The sequence below is a fragment of the Haliotis asinina genome, chromosome 4 (assembly GCF_037392515.1).
Source record: "Haliotis asinina isolate JCU_RB_2024 chromosome 4, JCU_Hal_asi_v2, whole genome shotgun sequence".
Classification (NCBI taxonomy): Eukaryota; Metazoa; Mollusca; class Gastropoda; order Lepetellida; family Haliotidae; genus Haliotis; species Haliotis asinina.
The window spans coordinates 52,992,206-53,020,035 of NC_090283.1; the positions used below are offsets into that span (position 1 = coordinate 52,992,206).

At 39.2% G+C, this 27,830-nt stretch overlaps 2 protein-coding genes across 2 annotated transcripts in view; one reads left to right on the plus strand and one right to left on the minus strand.

The window, feature by feature from the left end:
- Positions 1-15,516, minus strand: part of LOC137282578 (dynein assembly factor with WD repeat domains 1-like) — a 40,303-nt gene extending 24,787 nt beyond the window's left edge. The window contains exons 1-8 of the mRNA XM_067814349.1: positions 15,433-15,516; positions 12,766-12,838; positions 7,818-7,909; positions 6,646-6,698; positions 4,666-4,724; positions 3,277-3,399; positions 2,108-2,207; positions 1,216-1,323 (exon numbers count right to left, since the gene is read on the minus strand). Coding sequence (XP_067670450.1) covers positions 1,216-1,323; positions 2,108-2,207; positions 3,277-3,399; positions 4,666-4,724; positions 6,646-6,698; positions 7,818-7,909; positions 12,766-12,838; positions 15,433-15,472 — 648 coding nt within the window. The 5' untranslated portion in view covers positions 15,473-15,516. The remainder of the gene's footprint in view (positions 1-1,215; positions 1,324-2,107; positions 2,208-3,276; positions 3,400-4,665; positions 4,725-6,645; positions 6,699-7,817; positions 7,910-12,765; positions 12,839-15,432) is intronic.
- Positions 15,517-16,340: 824 nt separating this feature from the next.
- On the plus strand, positions 16,341-26,950 carry LOC137282579 (uncharacterized). The gene is made up of 4 exons (XM_067814351.1): positions 16,341-16,578; positions 19,178-20,074; positions 23,733-23,840; positions 24,738-26,950. Exons 1-4 carry the CDS (start codon positions 16,498-16,500, stop codon positions 25,272-25,274), a joined length of 1,623 nt encoding a protein of 540 aa, XP_067670452.1. The 5' UTR covers positions 16,341-16,497; the 3' UTR covers positions 25,275-26,950.
- Positions 26,951-27,830: the final 880 nt, after the last annotated feature.

Sequence of the window (27,830 nt, forward strand, 5' to 3'; positions counted from 1 at the left end):
ATGGGCAATCTATATTTGCCATCTATGGTCTAATGTATTTTTTTCAGCAGCTATTTGTAGTTTTTCTAAGTTTTGTCTGACTTTACAATTAAACATGCTTTTCTGGATATCCTATTCATTGCGTTCATCACACACAAAGCCCAGATAGATCAATGTGGGTTATTCGACATGCTATTTGCCATTGAGTAAAGTTTAGTGATACAGAATGACAACTGTTGTTTTCTACTTCTGACAGTACTTTAAATACTTAGTTACCCCACAGAACAAGCAATGCCTTGCTGATGCTATGGCGTTTGGCCCAGGTGTGTTGAACCCATGTTGTTTAATCACAATAGTTCAATGCTGGGTATGTATATATCAAGTTACAGCATCACAGGCCTTGATCAGTTATGTCAGTGACTAACAGTGGGAGTGAATACAGTTTTATGACAAATTCGACAATATTCCATCAACATTCCAGCAATATATCAGCAATACACCTGCACTATATCAGCATTGTACCAGCAATATATCAGCAAAATACCTGCACTATATCAGCATTGTACCAGCAATATATCAGCAATACACCTGCACTATATCAGCATTGTACCAGCAATATATCAGCAATACACCTGCACTATATCAGCATTGTACCAGCAATATATCAGCAAAATACCTGCACTATATCAGCATTGTACCAGCAATATATCAGCAATACACCTGCACTATATCAGCATTGTACCAGCAATATATCAGCAATACACCTGCACTATATCAGCATTGTACCAGCAATATATCAGCAAAATACCTGCACTATATCAGCATTGTACCAGCAATATATCAGCAATAAACCTGCACTATATCAGCATTGTACCAGCAATATATCAGCAAAATACCTGCACTATATCAGCATTGTACCAGCAGTATATCAGCAATATTCCAGCAACATACTAGCAATATTCAAGCCATATTCCAGCAATACATCAGCAATGTACCAGTACTATTCCAGCAATATACCAGCAATATATCAGCAAATTAACAGCAATATATCAGCAATATACCTGCAATATTTCAGCAATATACCAGCAATGTATCAGCAATACACCAGCAATACCATCACCTCAGAAATGGACATCATGCACTGTAATCTGTACCCATGTGGAGAATCAAACCCAGGTCTGCGGCATGCTGAGTGAATGCTTTCACCACTTGCCTACCCTACTGCTTATGACTTACATTGAGTGTATTGAGCTCGCTGCCTGTTTCCACATCCCACAGTTTGGCCGTCGTGTCCATACTCCCTGTCGCTAGAACTGAACTCGCTGGGTTGAAACTTAAACACACCTGGAAAGAAATGTCAGTTGACACATAAAAAACTTAAAAAATGGAAACAGTCAATATACAGCTCCCACAAGAACACATTCAACTAACACAAAACCCAGGTCACCATGGGTCTCTACCACATGAAGTCATTTCGAAAACACTCCCGATCAAGGGCATGGTATAGACACAGAACCAGAATCAAGTTGATTTTTCATTTAAATAAATGGTCATAGGTTTCTAAAAGACTAAGGGAGGCAACTATGTAAAATATAATACACAGGGATAGCAACAGGAAAATTGGCTTTCAGCTACAAACTTTATATTGTGTCACTGAATGGGGGTTCAGACAATTCACAGAACTGATCAGTTTGAAATAATCATCTAACCAAATTCTCAGGACTGTACAAATAAAAATCCATTAGTGACTGGCAATAAATGAATCACATTTCGAAGGTCTGTTGCTATGGCAATGTTTCCCATTAATGAGGCACTGTACAAACAATTGGATTTAACACTTATCCTGTTTTGTATACAAAGACAGAAACCTAAACTAATAATCAACTAATTTTCAACAAATTATCCACTTCAAAAATTTAAACAATTCCCAGAAACCAGTCTCTACAGAAACTGGCACTGCATTGCTTTAGCCATGTTAAATTACTACACTGTATTTTCTCCCATCACCATGACAACGGTTTTCCCTGCTCATACCTCAACCTTGAGGTCAAGGCGACTTCCTGCTACATATGACTTATAAACATCCCACAATGCATTAATCAAAAATACAAATAGATCATTCACTTACAATTTCTGCTGTATGTCCTCTGAACGTATGGTAACATTTCCCAGTGTCAGCGCTCCAAAGCTTGCACGTCTTGTCAAAAGAACCTGTCGCAATCTTGTCACTGGAAGAAAACAAAGCTCAAATCTGATTTAATGTCTCATGAGGAGACCACTTTTCTCGATACAATAATTGGATTATCATATTCAACTTTTACTTATCAAAAAACAAGGTTCTACAGGGAGTTCAAATTGAAGAGTAGAGTGAAAACTGAATAAATTATTTTTATCAGAAAACAAATTATTACTTCATTTACAACTTTTACAAATGCAAAAAAGACTGTAAACCTAAAAGAATTTGAACATTTTTGTTTAAACTGAAGCAAACTATTCAAACATAAGCATTTTAATTGAGATAATCATTAGTGGATTCAATTTGATATATAGGTAAGGTTGATCTTGCAATAACAAATGAGTGGGTGTTAAGTATTTCACAGTTAATGGAATTAAGGTGACTTCACATGGGAAATCGCAACATGAAGTGACAAACATATGCTTGACAACATGTCAAAATTCGTTTTAAGACACATTTCCCCAAATATTGGTGAGAATAAAGACCAAACTCTTTTCTCACAAAGCGTAACAATTTAGTTTACCAGTTTTCACAATGTTCACTCACATAAACTTAAGTTTGTAAACACAAATCAGCAAACTTTATTTCATTATGTGAAGCCACCTTAAAAGTGAGCGTGTGAGTTTTGTTTTATGCCACACTCAGCAATATTCCATCTCTATGGCGTTAGTCTGCAAATAATCGAGCATGGGCCAGACAACCCATCAGCATCGATCTGTGCAATTGGGAATCGATGAAATGTGTCAACCAAGTCAGTGAGCCTGACCACCCGATCCCGTTAGTCATCTCTTACGACAAGCATAGTCACCTTTTGTGGCAAGCATGGGCTGCTGAAGGCCTATTCTACCCCAGACCGTCATGGGTTCCTTAAAAAGTAGCACCGTAACCTATAATGTGAGGGTACAGACAACTTCTGTGACTGCGTGAATGACTCTGCCGCTTTTAGCAATATTACAGCAATATCACAAGTTGAACAGCTTCATACATTCTACCCAGGTCTTCAGCAGGACGCTTTAACCATTATACCACCCCACAACCCAGAACTCTTGTGAACAACTTACCCAAAAGGGTTATTAAAGGCAATGGCGTAGACGACATTCCGATGTCCCTCAAGTGTAAACAGTTCTTCCCCTGACGCTGTGTCCCACACTTTACAAGTACGGTCGTAACTACCAGTGATAAAGCTGGAAAAAAAACAAGAAGGAATGGTCATCAATATACGCCTCAATACGATTTCTATTTTTTAACACCACCACAATATATATGTCCTGAAAACACATACCAAATATGGCTTCTGAGGAAATATGTCCCAATTGGGGATATTGTGCACTAATTCTAGAAATGCTTGACAAAGGTCATAACTCTGTAACAAATAGTAACATGGTTTCCGTTTTCAAACTCCATCTAGGCTTTCAAGTGCTGAAAACACAGCAAATTTGGTGTCCTTATCTAAGAGTGTCTTAGAAAATCTGTCCCCATTGGGCATACCATGCACTAAGTCAAGAAACTTATGACAAGGGCCATAACTCTGTAACAACTTGTAACACACATTCTGCTTTCGAACTCCATCAAGGAATTCATGTCCTGAAACACATCAAATTTGGTTTCCCTACCTGTAACAGTTTCGGAGAAAGTCTGTCCCCATCACCTCAGACATTCTCTTCCCACAGTGGTTACTTGTCACATCTTCCTACGGAGGCAATCTGATTTAGTAGTGCAATCAGCAACCTCGTTTCAAAAGTGATCGTTCGAAAGATCTCGGTAATTTCCGGATGCATCGTGAAAACTAGAACCTCTTCCCAAGTGCAATACTCAAATGTTTCTTCTAGACAGAACTCAGTCATGTCATTTTTGTTTCTCCACATTGCTTGCAATTGTCAAGTTGAATCTAAGTCGATGTAACACATGTCCTGATTGGACAGAAAAAGAGGGAGATAAATCTTGCCATTTTTCGCCACAAGGGGATTTTATGAGAACTGCGAAATATGGCTGTGTTAGAACAGAGGTTCGTAGGAAGATATAACAAGTAACCTCTGTGGGAACTGAATGCACCTCAGACAGACAGATGGAGTTCAAACCAATATACCTGTGACCCACATCATGGCAGGTGATAATCATAGATTCATACATACAGCTCATCATCCATCAAATATTGTAACTGAAGAAAACATATGATCTACTTTCTCATATTTTTCACTCACAAGACAGCACTGACAAGACAGTTGGTTCTTGATTAAACTTTCTGTAAATCCTGGAAAGATTTTTTTTTATGGACAGACAACTTCTTTATTGCAATGGATGAGACATACTATCACCTGCTTGATACCAGTGTTAGCATCTACACTGAATAACTTAGCTGTCCCTAAAAATTGTCCATGGTCATCATACCAGCTCCTAATTACAATGGAAAGAATATATGCGTAATTCCATGTCTACCCCTGCTGTCTTACCTTGATCCTGACTTATTGAAGGCAACATTTGTGAGGGGAAGGATATGAGCTCGTAGCACCTGCAAACAAAGAATCAGTTTCGTCAGCACTTTTCTCAAATTCTCGGAACACAGTGAAATTTAATATTCTTTGGATTACCTTTCATAGAAGACCAGAGATTGTCATTGATGATTCAAGGCTTTCCTTGAAACTTGTGATTCCTTATTAGATGAAAAAATAAACCTCTGTTAAATCATCATCACCATCAGCCCTTAGGCACGTGAACAATGAGCAGTCTGTTATTTGTTTTTTGTTTGCCCTCATGGGTACTGATATTGCTGATGACTGTGGATGCTTTGAATGTTAAAGTGTAGTAATACTCCAAGGCAGGAGATTATGCCAATTAATAGATATAATAAAACATTTTCAAAGTCTATAAAGTATGACAGAGTGTGATGTCCTTGGTGGTGCCCTTGTGTGACATGTTTAAACCAACACTTACTGGCTGAAAATCTTCATTAAAACAAAAAGGTGGGAATTTGAAGTGGGAAAAGATGTGATATTGTTCGAAGCAGGACCATAGTTTTAAAAGATGTTCATATCTATGTAAGTTCTGATAAATCTGGAACTTGTTCTTTCCAAGTTTTAATCACCTGTGTGAAAAGACATAAAAAATCTTACAACTGGCATTATAAAGCTAAATTGGCTTATATGAGTTCAAAACTTCAGTTTAGAATACACTAGTTTTATAGTATAAGGCAAAACTACATCACACAAAGTTTAAAACAATATCACTATGCATTAAGTAAATGTTACGGATGGAGAACTTATAGTTCCATATTGTGGGATAACAGTTCTCTATGATTGCCATTCAGCACTATGTTTAAAGGCACTATTTCTCATCACACTTCTCTAAAACTACATAATGCCTTTTTTCAATAACACTGAGTATCAGTACTCACTGAGAAGCTACCATATAATGTATTCCAAAAATAAATATGTATTTATGTTACCATATTAAGTAAAAATGTTTGAATAAATCCATGCAACACTGCATTAAAACAACTCTCATGCTCTTTACTGACCAGACCCCATAGAGTTACATCCCATGGAGAGTTCCTTATGAACATCTTTAAACACCTTTGGAGACAAAATTTAGTCCTAGATACAAAATCGCTCACGTCTGGCTCAAAATCATAGATGCAACATGTGACTGAAGACAGTTTGCCAGACACCAACAACACTGCGTGCAACAGTTTTTGATGTGTTGAGCAGCTGTTTACATTCCATACATGGCAAGCGTTCTCTGTTTGGAAGCTGTTTGCATCAAACTTTCAATTATCGATTTCAGGTAAGGGATGATAAGGCTTTTTAATGCATCAGAAGGAAGCTACAGTGAGAAAATGTGTAACATTTTGTGAAACAAGCCAAGTTCCATTTGATTTTATTAATATACAAGTACTCATAGAGTGAAAGTAATATTTTGGTCTAGGCTGACCCTACACCTTACATGAGATAGGCATAAAGGGAAACAACTCCACACCTAATAGTGAAAACAGTAATTACGTATCCACGCAACTGGATAAACTAGAACACACCATCACAGCACTTTGTCCATGTTTACTGCATGCATTGCTGTACCTGCAGCTAAGTGTTTGTAAGTATTCATATGGCCACCATCTGGTCATACCAACGGATTTGTGGTGCACAGGCTTTTGTTCTGTACACTAGGGTCTGTGAAATTGTTACACTCAAAAAAGTCTGCACTCAGAGTTGTCTCCAAGGTTTAAACACTCAATCACAGGTGGGCTCAATCCTGACACCTCAACCTGGCTGGATCACTAGCATGGCGCTTTAGACAGCTTGCAAACTATGTCCCTACTACCAGCAAACCTGGTGAAAAATTAGGTTGTATAAAATGTTATGGTAAATATACAATGCTTTTTGGACAAATTATTTCATTACCACCAGAATCACAAGGGACATCAGTTTACATCTCACCTTGAACAAGTAATAATGATGATCATCCGGATGTGACAACTTCTCCTGCAAACCTGGTAGTTGGTTAGGGCGTCAGAACAACCACTTACACCTGTTTTGCAAAACATCCTCCTAGCCATAAGATACATTGTGTTTCTTCTTCTTCTTCTTACTCTTCATTCTTACTGTTTCAGCAAGGTTCAGCATCGTCACTAAAGATTCACTAAAGATTCAGCTTTCTGTTTCTAAGCAGTAAACAGAAAGGCTGTTATTCTATTCCTATAATATACATCAAAGAAGCAACTCACAGTACTCAGCAGTACACGATACTGCATCACAGACTTCTTAAAAACAGTGACTTACAACCACAGCTTAAGATCTACCATCCTCGATATCTCCAGGGTATACGTTCCGATAAGTCTCCACTATATCCTGGACGCATCTGCGACTCTGCCCGACAAATTTATTACCTCCCTTTGCTGGCTCCGCCTTCTCACAGTAGCCAATCAGCTAGGCCACCGTTATAACTGAGCTTGCCAGTGTCAACAAAGGTAGCGGTCGCAACTGCAAAGGTTTGCTCGCAGTGTGACTCAGATTTTAGGGAAATCATACAAACAAATTGACAGGTCCGAAACTTTAAAACAACATATGCAAGAACTCCTTCTACCTCTTCCAGATAATTTCTGCATTGTTTCTGTTGCCAAGTATAATCGGTTAGATAATTCAAAAAACGAAAGTGAGTTGTGATTGGTTCGCTCAACTTCCCAGTGTAGACACCTAGGATGAAAAGACAGTCAAGGGAGGTAATAAATTTATCGGGCCGAGCCATAGATGCGTCCAGGATATAGTGGAGACTTATCGGAACATATACCCTGGAGCTATCAAGGATGAAGATCTTCATGTACGTCTAAAAATATTGAGTGAGATGGGATTAACACTGGCTTGAACAGTTCCCCAGCACCAATAGCATGTCACCTGAACTTGGAACTATGCCTGAAAAGTATTGCAGTCCTCAGACAGTTATCACTTTGGAGAAAAAGCACAAGCACTGGCCTAGAAACTGGATGAACTGGAATTTGAACCCACTATCATCAATTTCTTTGATATCCAATAAAGATGGGCTTTTCTCAATTTGACGATAAACTTTCAGGTCCTCCCAAACAGTCCTCATAAAGCCTGTTGTGAAAGGATACGTATAATGAGCTTTCTGACTTGTTCCGTTTTTGAGGATGTGATGAGAGGCTCCTTACGAGAAATTTCATCCACAACTGCATCAATGTCCGTCCTACAAAAGAGTAGAGGCAAGATTCTCAGTTTGCAGTCTTGTTAAAATACATTTTCACAAATGACCCATATCAACATGTGATTTTTGGATATAATTCCTGTATTGAATTGTGATGACAAATGACGAACCAGCATGACGCAACTAACAATCTGTAAAGAACATTTTGGGTATTGTTACAAGCACACATCGGGTATAGGCCGGACTTTTGTACTGTGATAATAATTCAGGCAGGGTAAAATGTACCATTGTATACTGCAGAAATGATATCCAAATTTTGCTATCTAGTCGGGCTATCTATGTTCAATAGTTACTAGCCCCAGAAATAATTCACCAGTCTGAAATTTGAATGTAATCACAGATTTCAACATCAAGCAACATAGGATGAACATTTTATCAGGCCATAGTCTTGTGTGACTAAAGCATGTTATAGTTTAACAAACTGAACAGAGTGATGTATTTACAAATGTCCCCATGAAAATTCACCAGCCAGTGACTGTAGATATTTAATGGCCGGTCTGGATTTACACTCACAGATGCCAACCCTGAATCAAATGAAAGTGGAGTCATGCCTTGCCCAAAGCAATTCTCGAGCCCTAAAGGTGCGAGTTGGGGATGAGCGTGAGAGGGGGAACGGGACCCTTTTGATGGTGGGTGTCTGTGGAGGCCTCCCCCAACAAAAATAGATTTAGTCTGCTGGAAATACCTAATTTCTGGGCATACTTAACCAGATAATACTTAACTCAAATGAACATATTCAAATAGCTATTTACTAAAATTCTTTCAAACATTCTAAATTTATAAACATATTTGTATTTTCTAAAATTCAGAGTTTCTTACACACAAATCAAAGCGTAGATTTTGTGTTTGAAAGTCGGAGTTACTCCTCCAAAATCGAAGTGGTTAGCACCTCTGTTTCACTAGTCACGGGCTAGCAGGCCAGTGGGTAATGTCTCTCAATGGTAGTGGTATACTGCATACATTCATCATTTGTCATCTTGTCATTTGTTACGCCTGTATACTTAGGATTACACTTGTTCAGTATAGATTATAGTACTCTTGTTGGGTTAATCATGTTAATTGAATGACATCCATGTTTTGAACCCATGACCTCAGATTCAGACACCTAATCACCAGTGCACAATGCCAGAGGTCCATTCCTTTCAGCCACCATGGATAAAAAACAAATGTATTAGTCAGACAACTAATTATCTTGTAAATCGGCATGACTCAGATGATGGAAACATTGAATACACAATACCATTTACTATTTCAAATGTGGTCAAATGCAACACGGTTGATTTTAGGATTACACTTTGTCAGGAAAGTACAGATTCTTGTACATTTTTGGACCGAGTCCCATCAAGGATGGGAATCCACACTCTACTGAGAAAGAGTAATCCAAAATATAACATATATGTTACATCTGACCACTTTGTTAATGACTTGCCATTAGTTGTAATCATATTTTGAATCTAGTGAAAATGTGCTCTGATGTCATGCTGTCATTACATTTGTGGTTCAAACTGTGCACTTCACATACGGCACCAGTGTTTGCTAGTAGTATTTCAATGACCAAAAATAACTGAAAATTGGTCAAAAGGACTAAAAATAATTATTGATTGTTAAAAACATACTTTTGATAAATCAAAATTTTGTTGTTTCAGTCTAACATACTTCAATGATGAACAAACATGCGTTCAACAGCGTAAAGCTATGTGCATTATATCCATAGTTCCCTATTTATCGCTACATTAAATATGACTGCAACCCATCTATTAATAAATTGTACATCTATTGCCATAACAATTAGACAATTGATAATTATTTATTGTATATATAAGCAGAATATTTATATTCATTAGAACCCACCCACCCACCAGGGGAAACCCCATAAATTTGGTGATTACTTAAATGAACATATTTTGATCATAATCAATGATCGTTCACAAGTCCTCTGATAATCGATAATGCATTTGGTTTCCGATTCCCAACACTTAAGTTTGCACACTGGCATGTTATCTCTAACTGCCAGATCATATTTTCTTCTTTCGTCTGCAAGGGGCCCATACCTGTAACATCCTCCAAATATCAGACAACTGACTCCAATATGAAACAAAAGACTGAGTGAGTATCATTTTATGCCACTTTCACCAAACTATTCCAGGAATATCGCAGCAGGGGACACTAGAAATGGGCTTCACACATTGTGCCTGTTTGACATGGTCACTTCTGTTACCACTAGGTTACCAAACCCCTCCATTCCATAGCTACCATGACGTGAATGACTTAAAATTTAAAGTCCGTATCGGCTGTATTTCAACCACATCATGACTATGAGTGTCGTATATCAAAAATAAACTCAATATAAGAATCTGTCAACAGAGAGTAAAATTATAAACATACCACCAAGAGTGAATGAGTGAGTTTAGTTTTATGCCACACTCAGCAATATTACAGCTATATGGCGGCAATCTGTAAATAATCGAGTCGGGACCAGACAATCCAGTGATCGACAACATGAGTATATACCTGCGCAACTGGGAATCAATGACATGTGTCAACCAAGTCAGCAAGCCTGACCACCCGATCCCATTAGTCACTTCTTACGATAAGCATAGTCGTCTTACCACCAGAAACAACTCAAGAAGATGAAAATTATGTGAGATGGGTTTCAATGTCACATTTCAGCCCATAAATAGCATAGTATACACAGTCTCTGTGTTGTTCAGCTTCCCCAATCTTCCTTCACTATCTTGAGCAGTGGGGTGGACTAGTGGTTAATTTACATAATCCATACGAAATGCCAAAGACCAGGGTACAATTTCCTGTATGGGTAAGTGTACAATGTGTGAAGCCTATTCCTGGTGTCCCTGCAATGTTACTGCTGGAATATTGTAAAAATCAGCCTAAAACAACACTCAAGGACAGGAAAGATGGCCTGTCCCAACGTCTGAGACAGGTGAATTTTGTGCAGGACGAGTTAAAAAAAAGTCTAGTCTGTCAATGACACAAGTGGCAAGGATGCAGATTCTGACTATGACTGTGACTTTTCAGATCATGATGGACATGTTAATGACTTGTCTGAAGATTAGTTCTGTTGTAACCACATGTTTCCACTAGGAGAGATTTAACAGTACAAGTTCTGTTTGTGCATATTAAATGAAAGCTTAAAATAAGACAAACCAGTTTTAAGTCTTGAAAAGGTGTTTTATTTATATTTGGAGGACAGGCTAGATTTTAGCAAGACTGGTAACAAATTTGACCAGCCAGTCCTTTGGACAGGCTAGATTGTCTACATCTTTCCTACAATGCAACACTCACTCACATATCTCAAAACAAAAACCATCAAGGACCACTTTGGATCCCAATATGGAGTCAGTCAACATGTACATATTGTCCAAGGCAAATTGATGGAGAAATAGGGAAACACTAAGGCTGCTTAGTTTCACTCACATGCTCACGAATACATGACTCCGAAACACTAGCACTAGCAGTAAGTTGTGAGTGTGATGACAATGAGACTTATTCAAAATTACATGATACACCAGGCTGCAGTTTCGCTATTTCCAACCTGCACAAGTACATATTAAAAATGGTTGGTGCAGGTTACCTTCAGTAACAGGTTGCCCTCGGTGCAGGTAACAATAAATCTTCCAGGATCATCATGTGTTTTAATTGTGTTTTAAATAAGTCATTGGAAGTAATACGTTTCTCTCTGCTTGACTTACATATGATAAATATTTGTGCACTCATAAATTAGTTACAAAGAATTCATAACATTGAGATTTACAAATAAAGGTAATGCAAAATTGAAACAATCATTCATCATCATACAGTCAAGATCTGTTGAATGTACCTGATACAAAGACTTGCTTTGAAATTGTTAAACAAATATTTGTGTTGCTTTGTGGAAGCAGTGACATTATTTTCTGGTACAACCAAATTTTGATGGTGTAGCCAAACCTATAAACCAGTTTGCACTGGGTGCAAGTACTAAAAACAACTTTGAATTCAGAGTCTGTACACATCATTATAGTGAGCAAGTTTAGTTTTACGTCGCACTCAGCAATATGCCAGCTACTGTAAATCACAAATTTTCATGATATTTTTGCGAGTGGCAACCAACAGACGTTTTCGCATCACAATATTTTTGTGATTTGCCTATTCTCAAAAAATAGTTTAGTTTGACAGTTTCAAACCTTACTTGCATCCGAAAATTTTATCTGAAGTAAATCCAATCACATATTAAAGATTGCCGCTAATCTTGAACACCATTCAGTGGAGTACTTCCGCATGTATGCAATCAGTAATGTAACTTTTGTTCAGGTATCCATTGTTTGACATGTGACATGTGAGTACGAGTAATGCTAGTAATTAGTCATTCTCAAGTTGTTGTTATTGCTTAATATATGTATTGTCTAGATCTATTGTTAGATATATCTACTGGTGAATAATAAAGCGAAGAAAGGACAAGTTGTTTGCTGATTATTCATTGCATTCTACCAGCAAACTATGTCATGATATCTTTGCGAGCTCAAGTCATTCGCAATTTTCGCAAAAATATCATGCTCGCGATAAATTTAATGATTTACAGTATATGGTGGCAGTCTGTAAATGATCGCGTCCGGAACAGACAATCCAGTGATCAACAGCATGAGAACTGGTCTGCGTAACTGGAAACCGATGACACGTCATCCAAGACAGTGAGCCTGACCACTCGATTATGTTTGTCGCCCTTTATGGCAAGCATGGGTTGCCGAAGGCCTATTCTACCCTGTACCTTCAGGGGTCTCTGTACACATCATAATATGGCCATGAGTATCACTTCCCAAAAATGTCTGCAAAGTGGAACTCACTGTTGCTTGAGGTCCAGGAGATCGATGGACTTCGTTTTCAGGTTCCCACCTTGTTCATATTCCAGTATTATACCTGAAGAAGAGTAACCATGGTTTCACACAACATTTGCTATAAACCAATGACATCTGAGTCAAACTATTCCATTTAATCAACCAACGTGTTAGAATAGAGAAAACCATGACTGTCACCAGAATACATATCTTGAGTGAGTTTAGTTTTACGCCACACTCAGCAATATTCCAGCTGTATGGTAGAGGTCTCTAAATAACTGAGTCTGTACCAGACAATCCAGTGATCAACAGAATGAGCATCGATGTGTGCAATTGGGAACCGATGACGTGTCAGCCAAGTCTATGAGTCTGACCACCCGATCCTGCTAGTCGCCTCTTACGACAAGCATAGCTGACTTTTATGGGCAGCATGGGTTGCTGTTGGGGGTGGGTGGATTTCTGCACTCAGCCATTAATGAATTAAATCACTGTTTATTAACCTGTTCATATGAAAATTCAATACTTATCCCAACGTATTGAATATTGTACATCAAAGTTAACTAAAGCACATGTTGCAATAATGGCTATGTGTGATCTTCCAATACTTGTGTAAAGGTTTAAAATGTGGTATAATACACTTACTGTGTTGATTTCCCATGTAAGTGTCATTCAAACAATCAAAAGCTTTCAAAGTATACAAATGCATACCTTATATCCACATATGATATGGTGTTGAACATGGATATATGAAGATACTGAAATCAGTTTCATGAAAATATATCTGATGGATACGCAAAATATACATCAGAATACTGAAAGTGCAATCGGAATGATATGGCCATTGTGTACACTCTTGTTCAACCGACCTTCACCTCAAGAAATTGCCTAATATGTGCAACAATGTTGACGTGTGACATCACCACCGATGACCGATTTCTTTCAAAATGGCGGCTTCACTGACAAGGGTACACAGGCTTTTATGAGGACTCTTTCCTTGATTAGGAATCTAAGTTTGTGCATAAATGTGAGATGTAAGTAATCAGAATTATTCTGACTTTCTGTGTATTGTTATATGTTTTTATCGTTTACATTGTAAATGACGGATGAAGCCAGAAATGCCAACAAGTACCGTTGTCGTTCTGGGAGTCGTGCTGCTCTAAAAGTTTTACAGTTTCTTATGAATTATCAAATGATTGCATTGTATCTATTTTAATTTGCTATTTCTTGCTACGACGCTCTTTCCCTGAATATTCTAAGCGTATTGAGCCATTGTAAGCAATCATTACACGGCTGGATGCTGGAAATTTTCCTAAAATGCTACGCAGTGTAAAATCGGAATTTTTCGTTGTTTACATTTCAAACAAGCGCTGTCTTTCGAGCACAGCATTTGTGTTCATACATGTATCTTTCGTTTCGTGTTATCAAGACAGTTGGTATTGGTGACAAATACCATTTGTAATTTGATTCTAAGATGTGTGGGGAATTCAATGATGCATTTGTCGCAGCTGAATATGAGATATACGTGATGTAATTGGCGTTTCAATACCGACCTTCTCGAAACATGATTTTGTAAACACTAACCAATATGGCGGAAAGCATACTTTCGTGTTCGTGTAAGTGTACTTTCGTAAACATCCCTACCGATTCTGGGTTCATGGGCGACATTTCAGAATTATCATTACTGGTTACATGAAAACTTGATATCAGTGATCAATAATATGCTATTTTTGAGATTCAATACTCACAGTATTTATCCGATTTTCACATTTTAAAATATACAGTAAATAACACTCTGAATCACGATTTTGGATAAGGTGGAAAATGACGACATTTACGATGAAGCCTATTTTGAAAAGCAATTTTAAGTACTTTAGCTTGGTCTGAGATAATAGTGGATGGTATCACGAAAAAGGGAATTTTTAGCAGAATTCAAAACTGTATATATATAGTATATATATGTGTGTGGTATATTTAGAATTTTATTTGACTTGAAAGTGAGGGATGTAGAGGAAGGACATATATATGTCCCTGTGGCATCCAGGGGGTTAAATTAAACCCAAATTGTTCATGAACTTTTTCAAAATTAAAAATAAATGTTCCTCTTCTTACACAAATCAGCAAAAGATTGTCTGTTTTTCTTATGGTTTCTCATTGCAGCTGTTGCTGCCCCAGACAAAATAACATGTGAAATGTATATTTCTTAATTGTCAGTTTCTTCTCACTTAGAGCGTAGAATGTCATAGTTACACATTAAATACGTTAATCTTTGGACGCCTTTGGTTACTGCCTGCGTTACAAGTTAGTATATAACAACATTACAACCAACAGCTATCCGTTACCATAGCAACGAATTTAGCGCAATTTTCTGTTTACCATGGCGACAGAAGTACGAATCAAATTAATGAAATACCTGATCCAATCGACACAGTCTTTATAGTGACTTGGGTACTTGTGAACATAAATTACCCACGTTTCACTACTAGTCTACTGTGAAAATGCAACAATCAATGAATCATCTTGCCAGACGTCTTACGTTATCAATCAACCAACCGGCATGTGCGCGATGCTCTTGGAAAACAATCGCTATTAAAACGACTATGCTTGATTAACTGACTTTATGATGCATTGTCAACATACACAACCTACTCGTCATGACCCAATTCATAACTTTTGTACCTGGAGGATAATAGCGCAGAAGAAACCGCTTCAACTTCATGCTTGGCGAGTTTGTGTACTGTTTCCACAAGCATCCAATATGGCGTGAGTGAGGAATTGTGGGTAGCCAAGGGAAATAACTAACGGTTTTGCTGACCATAAGAAAAAAACGAATTGCGAAATTAATTGCTTGTCTAACACATGAATCCGTCTGCGTGTGTTATGTATCCATTTCATCGTAAACATAAAGATAACAACAGGTGTTACATATCAATATTAGATTGTATCAGCGAACATTTCGATAGGCTGAAATATATTTACGTGGCACATTGGAGCCTAATGCTTATGTCATCATTAACTAGTGAAAACATGTTTTATCTTCACATGAATGGGCTTTTCATTTGTTTTGGTTTTTTTTAAAAAAACAACAACATCAAAATAGTATTTAAAACATGAAATTTACAGAAAATTCAAGAAAGGGGAGTGTTCTATAACTGTACGAAAAAATATTTTTTTCAGGATTACGTTCACCTTTTACGTCCGACTCTATGAATACGAAATACACCGTTAGCATAAATAGAACTGATTGTGTGGATATTGTGACGACGTCTACTACAATGATAGTAGACCGACTCACTATACAAGCGTCATGTAATATTTATGTTCAGAAGGGCATAGCAATATAACTATTAACAGCCCAACCCATCTCAAGATGGTGCAAGCAGCATTTGAACATCTAATAATCCAACATACCAGACAACTTATTTTCTGTTTTTGTGATTTGGTGGAGCGCCTTCCTTGATAAAGTGTAGGTGAACGTGGCAGCTTTGCGATATAGACATTGATGTCAGTCCTGTACATGTCAATAACGAAATGTACACGAACCATTCATTTCAAGACCACGTGTTGCCACAAAATCAATTGTGTCCACGCATGCTAGTTTCTGCCATCAAGTTCCTATCCTACGTCACATAAGTCTGTTGATTTCATGGAAAAGATACCCAGTGTCTTCTACCAAGAGTTGTTTGTTCTCTCTACAGAATTAGAAGTGTTGTCAATTTCGCCCAGGAAGTGATATATGCAAGAATGAAATTGACACTGACTAAAGTTATACACTATGGCTTGTTATTGATGGCAGCATATATTGTTTATACATGGCTCGTGCAGGTACGTAATGATTATGATTACTAGTATTTCATTTTACTGATATCACGGAGCTGATATGAATTAGTGAATATCACATGTATTGAAAAAAAAACTACAAAAATCCTACGTGGGTACAGTTTTATGAAAGTCTTATTATATGATTTCTCAGGTGATGACGTATGTGTATTCGTCTTGACTTTCTAAATATTTATGTCCTTTATGGCATTTAGAAGTTGTTAGAGATTACCAAGATAATTTATCGATGAAAGCTTCTTTATTACTCAGAAAACTCTCTCTCTTTCTCTCTCTCTCTCTCTCTCTCTCTCATCAGTGTGAGATCATACCACACAGTAATATTCCAGTTAATTGACGTTGAGCTGGCTATAATCGTATACTAGTGATTAAAACCATGAACTACTTTCAAGACCGTCAGTGTTTGCCTAAATGAACAAAGACTGACCATCTCATCAATGGTTGTTTCGGGTACCTGCAATTCTAATCCGAGAAAAACATTTATTATTAATATGCGTAGAAGAATCAATGTCCATACAGGGTGCCAACGTGAACTCATATAATATTGTTTAAAGTAAACACCTGTTCGAATTTCGCTGTCTTTGCCCGTCAAATGATGTCACTCACTTCGTCTTCCATATCCCTGATCTATCTCACAGCCCTGAATCACATTTTTCCTCTACTACCTAGCCCTCCTTGTCTATCTCACAGGCCTGAATCACATTTTTCCTCTACTACCTAGCCGTCCTTGTCTATCTCACAATCCCTGAATCACATTTTTCCTCTACTACCTAGCCCTCCTTGTCTATCTCACAGCCCTGAATCACATTTTTCCTCTACTACCTAGCCCTCCTTGTCTATCTCACAGCCCTGAATCACATTTTTCCTCTACTACCTAGCTCTCCTTGTCTATCTCACAGCCCTGAATCACATTTTTCCTCTACTACCTAGCCCTCCTTGTCTATCTCACAGCCCTGAATCACATTTTTCCTCTACTACCTAGCCGTCCTTGTCTATCTCACAATCCCTGAATCACATTTTTCCTCTACTACCTAGCCGTCCTTGTCTATCTCACAATCCCTGAATCACATTTTTCCTCTACTACCTAGCCCTCCTTGTCTATCTCACAGCCCCTGAACCACATTTTCCCTCTACTAACTAGCTCTCCAAGTCTGTCTCACAATCCCTGAACCACATTATTTTACCTACTGCCCAGCCCTCCTAGTCAGTCCCTGACCCACATTATTTTGTCTATTGCCTGGTCCTCTTGTTTGTTCCACAGTCCCCGAACTATATCATTTTACCTACTGCCTGTCCCCCCTAGTCTGTCTCACAGTGGCCGAACCACATTATGTTTTCCTCTTGCCTAACCCTCCCTGCAATTCTGAAGCTCTAAATGAGGCAAATCTAGATTTTCTCTGCATTTCTGGTCTCCCTTGGGCTCCTTTTCAATTTAAATGAGTTTAATTGTTACAATCAAAATTATATATTCAGAGACTAAGCATTAGTCTACCTTATCCGGTTCACCATTTTCCGATCAAGTCAAGCTTTCTCGTGCTCGTGTTGCTGAAATCAATAAGGCGGTGACTGGCTAGTCTTCAAATATTTAAATGGCGCTTCACTCAGTAGTGACACTGACAAGGAGGAAAGTCACAGTAAAATAATTTTGTAATTGACAATGCATATACACTATCAGTGTCAAGGAAAGGACTCACACTAATAGACGCTATTTCGCATATTACGTGGGATAATGAAGCTGGTCTGTTTCAAACCGATGTAAAGCTACGTTATGAAACTGACTATTCATTTAAGCCATTTGTATGTACGTTTCCCTAAATGATGACTGAAAGGAAATCACATACCCATGGTTGATTTGGATTAACATGAAATGATTTTTCGATAAAGATATACTTAATACGTATACAATTTTCGTGTTTTGAATCTGAAGTTTCTGACTCATCGAATGCTTTCGATTACGTAAGGTAAAACATATCATTTGTAACGGTTTATTTTGCAACCCATGGTTGCAATAAAAGACAAGTATGCTTGTTGTAAGAGGCGACTAACGGGATCGGGTGGTCAGGCTCGCTGACTTGGTTCACACATGTCATCGGTTCCCAAATGCACAGATCGATGCTCATGCTGTTGATCACTGGATCGTCTGGTCCCGACTCGATTATTTGCAGACCGTCGCCCTATAGCTGGAAAAGTGCCGAGTGCGGCGTAAAACTAAACTCACTCTCTCACTCATTATGACGTTTTATATTTTGTTTTTGTCAAATCAAATTTTCAGGTGTATGTATTCTTTTGCCCGTTTGTTTACTTATGTAGTGTAAATGGGTTCTTCTTGATATCAGTAAATAGGCACAGATGATAGTTGTAGTTCGTCGTTTTCATAGATGTTTTAAATCATGAGCATTGTAGTAAAGATAAATGCTATTGCCATTTCCAGTGTGATTAATATGGATTTTTTTAACGCCGACGGCCATATAGCTGGAATATTGCCGAGTGCGGCGTAAAACTAAACTCGCTCACCTTAACGCTGAGGAGAAATACAAACACTGGATTGAAAATACAATAAATTAAGGAAAATGTCCATTTGTTTTAGGATAAAGACAAAAGCGACTACAATCGTCATCCCCGCAACAAAGATAAGTTCAAGGACAGCGACACGGGGGTGAAAGGTCAAGGTCACAAATATGCTGACGGGGCACGCCATGTCAAAGATGATTCGCAAGACAATATAAATCGAATCAAAGACAACAACGACGCTAAAGAGAAGCAACATAGACAAAATGAACGACAGCAACGAGAACAGGAACGTGATAGGAACAACGTCCAAAAAGAACAGGAAAACAAACGGAAAGGAAACGAAAAATATATAATGGAAGACAAAAAAGAGCCGCCAGAAAATAGAGAACAAGAAAAAAGAAAGCAGGATGATATAAAACAGCACAAAGATGATCTGATTCCGGATATAGAGCCAAAACTGGCCAAAGACCTTGACCGGAAAGTTGAACCGAAAAAGGTCAATGAAATCATCATTGACGATAACGAGAGTAAGAATAATGAAGAAGTAAAGAAGATGAAGTGGAAAGGAATGGAGGAAGAAGGAGAAGATCTTTTGAAAGAACTCAACGATGCTGCTTTAAAGGGTGACCCGGATGTTCACAAACAGATCGACAAACTCAGTGATCACAAAAACGTCAAAATTCCAAAACTGCAAAAGGGATTCGGAGATGACCACGACGACCTTGAGACAGCGGCAGATAAGGTGCGACGAAGGAAGGAGTTCTTTCAAAAGGTCAGCAAATACGAATCAAGAGTTGCAATGTCGGAGGACAAGCATATTCACGAATCTGAGGACGATTTTGCGTTTGTGACAGCTGCGAACAGCGACACCTATCAAGGAGCGCTCAGGTTCATTTACAGCGTCCAGTTTAACTTTCCTAAAGCGGAGATAGGAATCTTTGATATTGGTCTCTCACAACAAGAAGCATCCTTTGTAAGTATAGCCGTATGTGCTGCTGTGCTTCAGCGTCCCCAACACTCGTGTTGTCTCTGGCAGTGAAAATGTACCGATGAATGAAACATCGTGAACAAATCGGTTTGGTCTAAGTTAACGGCCATCACGTGCCGCACGTGCATTTGTTTCACTGTCCCAACTACTGCGCTCATCCCTTTGTTATACAAACCAGTAATAGCGACATTTAATCCTAAAGTAAATAAAATTCTGAGATTTATATGTTCACTTGGCAATGTAAAATGTTGAGGACTCGCTGCCTAAATTTCACTTTATTTGATTTACTCTTTTATTTAAAGTGAAATTCATCGGTGCGTTTTCACCGCGAACAGACTATATGTATTTGTTGTTTGCGTTTTATAAAATCCTCTTAAAATGTGAAAAATGCGAAATGGTCGCACTCGGGGCATTGGTTAGAGTGCTCGCTTGTCAAGCTGAAACCACTGGTTCGAATCCCCACACGGGTGCAATGTGTGAAGCATATTTTTGGAATCCCTTCAAATGGTATTCTTTGAAAATTGCTGAAACCCATCTCACTCACTCACTCACTCACTCACTCACTCACACACTCACTCACTCACTCACTCACTCACTCACTCACTCACTCACTCACTCACTCACTCACTCACTCACTCACTCACTCACTCACTCACTCACGTTTGACCGTACTCCATGTGCTCCCTGTCTAGGATTGGAGGCAATTCAACACACTTTGTTTAAATAATTCAGCCAGTGCACCGTCCGTGAAAATACTGGGTGCACTTCTGCAAATATTGATATCTGTTTATTTTCAGAGTCCATACATATTTATTAAACGTCCATTGTTAACATTTGACTAGTAGACGGGTAAACAGTCGCTATCAACGACTGGCCAGTAGACCATAGCAGTCAGGTAGACGCTGTTAACAGCTGACTACTGGACTGATATATAGGTAGACGCTTCCTGTTAACAACTGATTAGTTGTCTAGTAGACAGGTAGACGCTTCCTGTTAACAACTGATTAGTAGTCTAGTAGACAGGTAGACGCTCCCTGTTAACAACTGATTAGTAGTCTAGTAGACAGGTAGACGCTCCGTGTTAACAACTGATTAGTAGTCTAGTAGACAGGTAGACGCTTCCTGTTAACAACTGATTAGTAGTCTAGTAGACAGGTAGACGCTCCGTGTTAACAACTGATTAGTAGTCTAGTAGACAGGTAGACGCTCCGTGTTAACAACTGATTAGTAGTCTAGTAGACAGGTAGACGCTCCCTGTTAACAACTGATTAGTAGTCTAGTAGACAGGTAGACGCTTCCTGTTAACAACTGATTAGTAGTCTAGTAGACAGGTAGACGCTCCGTGTTAACAACTGATTAGTAGTCTAGTAGACAGGTAGACGCTCCGTGTTAACAACTGATTAGTAGTCTAGTAGACAGGTAGACGCTCCCTGTTAACAACTGATTAGTAGTCTAGTAGACAGGTAGACGCTTCCTGTTAACAACTGATTAGTAGTCTAGTAGACAGGTAGACGCTCCCTGTTAACAACTGATTAGTAGTCTAGTAGACAGGTAGACGCTCCCTGTTAACAACTGATTAGTAGTCTAGTAGACAGGTAGACGCTTCCTGTTAACAACTGATTAGTAGTCTAGTAGACAGCTAGACGCTCCGTGTTAACAACTGATTAGTAGTCTAGTAGACAGGTAGACGCTCCGTGTTAACAACTGATTAGTAGTCTAGTAGACAGGTAGACGCTCCGTGTTAACAACTGATTAGTAGTCTAGTAGACAGGTAGACGCTCCCTGTTAACAACTGAATAGTAGTCTAGTAGACAGGTACCAGCTCCCTGTTACAAACGGACTAATAGACAGGTAGACGCTCCCTGTTACACAGTGACTAGTAGACGGGTTCACGTCAACAGTTAATGTCTGATTAGTAGACGGGTAGACGTCTTACTAGTAGACTAGTAGATAGGAAGACATTCATTGATACCGTCTGACTAGCGTCTGCCCTGCGTCTGTCTAGTTTACTAGTGAACGGGCAACCATTCCTTGTAGGTCGAGCGAACGGACTAGACGTTTGTTACAAACATCTGGCCCGTAGACAGGTAGACATCACATGACAACTTCAAGCAAGAAATAAATTCCAGCAATTCAGGCTTGTTGTCAAAGGTGACCGTCGGGGTGGGGCTTGCTGACTTGGTTGACACATCACATCGTTCCCAGTTGGGTAGATCGATGCTCAGTAGGCCAGTTTCTGGATAGGTCGATTATTACAGACCGTCACATTGCGGCAATATGTTTAGACGGTGCATGAAAGAACAAGCAAACAAACAAATGTCGTCTAACTTACAGGCAGGTAGAATGGCTGTGTTAATACTAGGACAGGTAGACACACCTGTGTTCACACAAGGGCAGGATGCCATTCAGTGTTAACATCCAGACAGGTAAAACACTTCTGTTAACATCCGGACAGGTAGAAGACCTATGTTGACACCCGGACAGGTAGATACCCAGTGTTAACATCCAGACAGGTAGAACACCTATGTTAACACCCTACAGGTAGACACCTTGTGTTAACATCCGGACATTTAGACACTCTGTGTTAACATGCGAAGAAGGTACGTTCCTTGCACCCAATGTTAATATCCAGACTTACATACACAATGTGTTATTATCCGGGCAGGTAGATTCCAAGTGTTAACATCCTGACCTATAGACACTACATGTTAACAGGTAGAACATCTGTGTTAACACCCTACATGTAGACACCCTGTGTTATCATCCGAAGAAGGTACGCTCCTTGCGTAAACATCTGTGTTAACATCCGGACAAGTAGAACACCTATGTTAACATCCGGACAGGTAGAACACCCATGTTATCATGCAGTCATGTAGAACATATTGACATAGGTAGACAGACACCCAGTGTTAACATCCGGACAGGTAGACACCTACTGTTAGGAGTACCATCTGGACAGGTAGAACACCTGTGCTAACAAAGCTACAGGCTGAAGACCTGTGTATAGATCCGGACAGGTAGACAGCCAGTGTTAGCATCCTGACAGATAGGACACCTGTGTAAACAACCGGACAGGTAGAACGCCCGAGTGAACAACCGTACAGGTAGAATCCTCGCGTGAACAACCGGACAGGTAGACCACCCATGTTAACATGCTGAGAGGTAGAATACCTGTGTTAACATGCAGAGAGGTAAAATACTTGTGTTGACATCCGAGCAGATGGACACCGAGTGTTACCATTCGGACAGGTAGAACACATGTGTGAACAACCGTACAGGTAGAATCCCCGCGTGAACAACCGGACAGGTAGAACACCCATGTTAACATGCTGAGAGGTAGAATACCTGTGTTGACATGCAGAGAGGTAAAATACCTGTGTTGACATCCGAGCAGATGGACACCGAGTGTTACTATTCGGACAGGTAGTACACATGTGTGAACATCCGGACATGTAGAACACCTAGGTAGGTGAACATCCAGACAGGTAGAAACCTGTGTTAACATTCGGACAGGAAGACACCAAGTCTTCGCAGAGAGAGGCTAAGATATGACTGAGGTGATAGATATTTACGAACCCGGACATTTTTGGTATTTAATGTTTTGATTTTATGAACCATATTTCATTTTTTTTCTATTCTGCAGATTAGAGAGCTATGCAGCGTGGAGCTGCTGCCGAACTTACTGGCGTTATATCCTGATCATGTACAAGAAAAACATGATGAAAAGTTCTGGAGGCCTGTTATCTTGGATGTAAGTTGTACATTTATTGAAGTGAAATATTACTAAATGAACCTCACAACTCCGGATGCATGAACACCCGACCCCCGACCGACGACCCCCGTCCCCCGACCCCCGACCCCCAAAGCGTTCCTGGCACTGTACCATTCGTAAAGAGGACATGGTAAGGTTTACTAACGCTTTGTGGATCGGGGCCCATAAACGTAGGTTGGCGTGGGTTCTAATCCGTTTTTCCTGGTTAGGCTGCATACCAAAAAATTACATGTTCCTCGGGCACATTTTGTTCAAAAGTGACGTGGACGGTAGTACTTTTTATTTATTTAAGATAGTGAAAATGTGACGAGGGAGGAACACATTTTTTTTTGGTTAATGAGTTGTAGATTCAGTCATTCTCGTTCTTGCAGACACTCATTCCTATAGTGGACAAAGGGATGATCGGGGAGTCGTCAAGTCTTACTTATTTTTTTAAATGCCAATGAAACACTTGCTACGCGCACAAATGAAAGTGACCCGCCAATGCTAGAGAAACATTTCACTTTTTGATTTAACCTTCTCTTTCAAGACCGTTAGCATCGTACCCGTCTTTCTGGACTCACCAAATTGGTAAATCTCAAGTTTTCTTCCCTCAGCAACACTGAGCTGACACGGTGAAACACGACTAACGGCTTTAAATGAAGGTGTTCGAAAGGCTGGGTTTTGAGACTAAAGGGCTTGAATTGTGCTAGTAATCTTGAATCTTGAATTATACGTCAAACACGAAGTCATCAATAAGAGGTCTATCTGTCACATGTTTTATCCCTTTAGTTCGATCGAAAACCTCCCATTTATGAAACGAGGCGTTCCCTTTGTGGTAGTGCTATACCGCAAATATAGCGTACTGATTGAATAATTTCCGTTTCCATGTTTCAGAGCGCATTGAACAAATTCGGACATTTTATTTTCGTGGAGCCAATGAGGTTCTTTAAGAACGGCGCTGACCTTCGAGGTCACTTTGCATTGTCACGTAAAGGCGGTGCAGCAATGTTCGGAACCCTGAAGAGCTACTCTAGCGCCGTGGTGACTAACCCCGAGATGTATTACTACTTAGCAGTAGATGTCCGTAAGTTGTTCCGAATGCAGCACGTGGAGATAAATATGATGATCATGCACAACTCGGCTCATCTGAAACATTTCTTCACCAGATGGTTGGTGCAGTGTGCCCTGGAGGAATACTGCATGGCACCCCCAGGGTCAAAGCGGAAGTGCAACCTCTACCTCTATCCCGGTTCTAAAAAGTACGCTGACTGTCACAGATATGACGAGTCGGCTATCAACCTCCTCCTGGCTTCCTGGCACAATTATGATATTGATCATTACGCCGCACAAGACGTTGTGACGTCATATTTTGACGGCCGTGATGTTGGACGGTTGCTGAAAGTCTGTAATTTGTTACCAAGAGAATTATAAGATCGTGTCACTATCCATGATCTTTGGAACTCTTAAAAATAGAGACTGAAAAGCAGGCGCCCAAGAAATCTTGTACCATGTTATATGTGTCATAGTTTGTATTACACGTGCATGGAGTTGAATCGTGTTGTAGCGGCATCACTGGGTCTGGCCATTTTGTCGACATAAATCGACCACAGCAACACGCAGGTTGCTGCGTTCCTTGAGGAAGTGGTTCGTACCCGAAACCCATTTCCTCTACATCACATCTGAACAAAACTGTAGCCGAATAATGCATTATGTCAATATATTTGAAGTGTTTCAGCAACTTCGAGTCACATGCTCGATCACCATCTTTTATATGGTAAGTATTAATGAAATGTATCCAAAGTATCTATTTTACAGCAAAATATACAATAATGAAGATGTATGTTTTGAAATTTATCAATGTATCAAAGACATGTATCATCGTGTTGGTCAATATGCTTTTTGTAAATAACAATCGCAAAGGTATGTCAAATGGACAAATCAGAGGTAACCTCAATCATACATATCCCATGAAGAACCTGTCCATAGCTTTAAAACTAACACGTAACACCTTACTCAAACTGAAGGACAGAGAAAGATACACCCACACGTGATTAAACAAACAAACAAATAGTTTTTCGATGGTAATGTGTGTAGTGATTCTGAAAATCTTAACAAAATCATTAGAATCAAGAGGCTTGTCTGCTATATCCGTAACCTTCGATATTTGATGACGCAGTAGTATCATTTAGGGCAGGTCATTCTTTGAGATTCTTCTGAAAGGAATGTGTTTTCGTATTGTAGCTTTGTTTTGTGGTCATATTGCAGTTTTCATGGAGATTTGCGTCTCTTACCGTATTAGGATCCTAGTTCATCAGGCGAACTGACCAGGATTCTTGTTATGTCAGCAACAAATCCGTGCTCCAGTGCCCATCTTTTGGATTACATAATTTAAGTGACGACAACATCGATACGTTCAAAATCGCTTACATTGAGTTATAGGAAATTATCGAGTGATGTCCCCGGATAATCTGAAGTGTCATGTGACCTGCTTACGTCACCAAATCCTTTCGTGCGCGCGTCACCAAGGGATTGTTTTCTTCAATATTGTGTTAAACGATGTCAATGGTTCACATTGTTGTTTATTGTGTGTCGATGATTGGAAAAGCGATGAGAGAAGGCACCTATGACGTATACACACAAAAAAATTCGTCTTTTTATATCGTAATCATTCTGAAAAGTATTTTGACTGTGACTTGCAAAAAACAGACATAGTAAACAAATGGCAATCAAGTCGCAATCAAAACATTATTTCTGCAAAATATGTACATTGATTTTGAAATGTGATTCCAAAGAACCTATTATATACTTTCTTTTGTACGTCAGAATGTTTTGCGTATAAGCTTTTATACCGCCAAATATTTAGACGGATACCTTCGACATCAGGTTGGATTGTGACGAGGATGACTTGTATACATTGAACCCAATATCATGCATGATTTCGTGAGCAATAATTGACCGATATCAACATCAATATCTCCTTGTACATAGATAAACATATAGATTGTGTTATGCCTGGCAGATATGAATGGCGTGTTTTTTGTTGAATTCATATCTCTGTACATTATTATGGAAAAGGTAAATAATGAATTAAACTATTTGCATAGACATTGTGCTTCACACCTTGTGATTATCTCACCCTGAACAATGGCACCGCCTTGAGTGAACGAGTCTAATTTTACGGCGCACTCAGCAATATTCCATTCTTACGCTGGCGGTCTGCAACTAAACGAATCTGGGACACACAGCCCAGTGATTAACATCATGAACATCGATCTACGCACCGTGTAGTGTTGGTTGAAAAACATGATCGAGTTAAGAGATTTTCGCTACGTGTTGACAGCTACAAATACATTTCACAATGGTATTGTTACGTCGTCAGCAGTGGTGACGTCATTCAAATCATATTGTGACGTAAAGTTGGAATGACGTCACAAATAAGCAGTTCCAGATGCTGTCATGAAATTTAACTGAAAGGGTCATGACTGATGATACTTCACTACTGTACCCGTACTCGATGGCAAGGACTATTGACAGTAAAACCCACATGGGCCTTTTGATTTACTTTTGTGTTGCCAGTGTCGATAAACATCATGAGTTGGTCAATTTCTGGGTGTTTTTGAGTATTTGAAGTACGGGAATATCTCACCCGGAAATTTGCCGTACGTGCATGATGTTTTTCTCCAATTCGACGAGTGTCAACATTTACTGACACAATCAAATAAGAAATTATGGTGATAATTTACCAGTTCTTTGTTCTTATTTCTACAAACCGATCGAAAGCCCATTTGGGCAACGCACATGTCTACCAATGAGAGGGCTTGCTTTGACCACACCTCCTTTCTGAGGTCTTATCGGGGTCTTATCTTCCTTGCTATTGTCCGCCATTTGTGTCAAGATCGTTTAGTTGAGGGTCAAAATCGGCTTTCGATCGACTTGTAGAAATAACAATGAAGAACTGGTAGGTGTCATGACTGGTGAACGACAGGT

What these genes read in the sequence shown, in the direction of transcription:
- LOC137282579 (XM_067814351.1), top strand. Translation starts at nt 16,498, where the DNA reads ATGAAATTGACACTGACTAAAGTTATACACTATGGCTTGTTATTGATG. An exon ending in TTTATACATGGCTCGTGCAG is followed by an intron (nt 16,579 to 19,177) that starts GTACGTAATGAT and finishes CATTTGTTTTAG; the next exon opens with GATAAAGACAAAAGCGACTA. An exon ending in GGAGGCCTGTTATCTTGGAT is followed by an intron (nt 23,841 to 24,737) that starts GTAAGTTGTACA and finishes TCCATGTTTCAG; the next exon opens with AGCGCATTGAACAAATTCGG.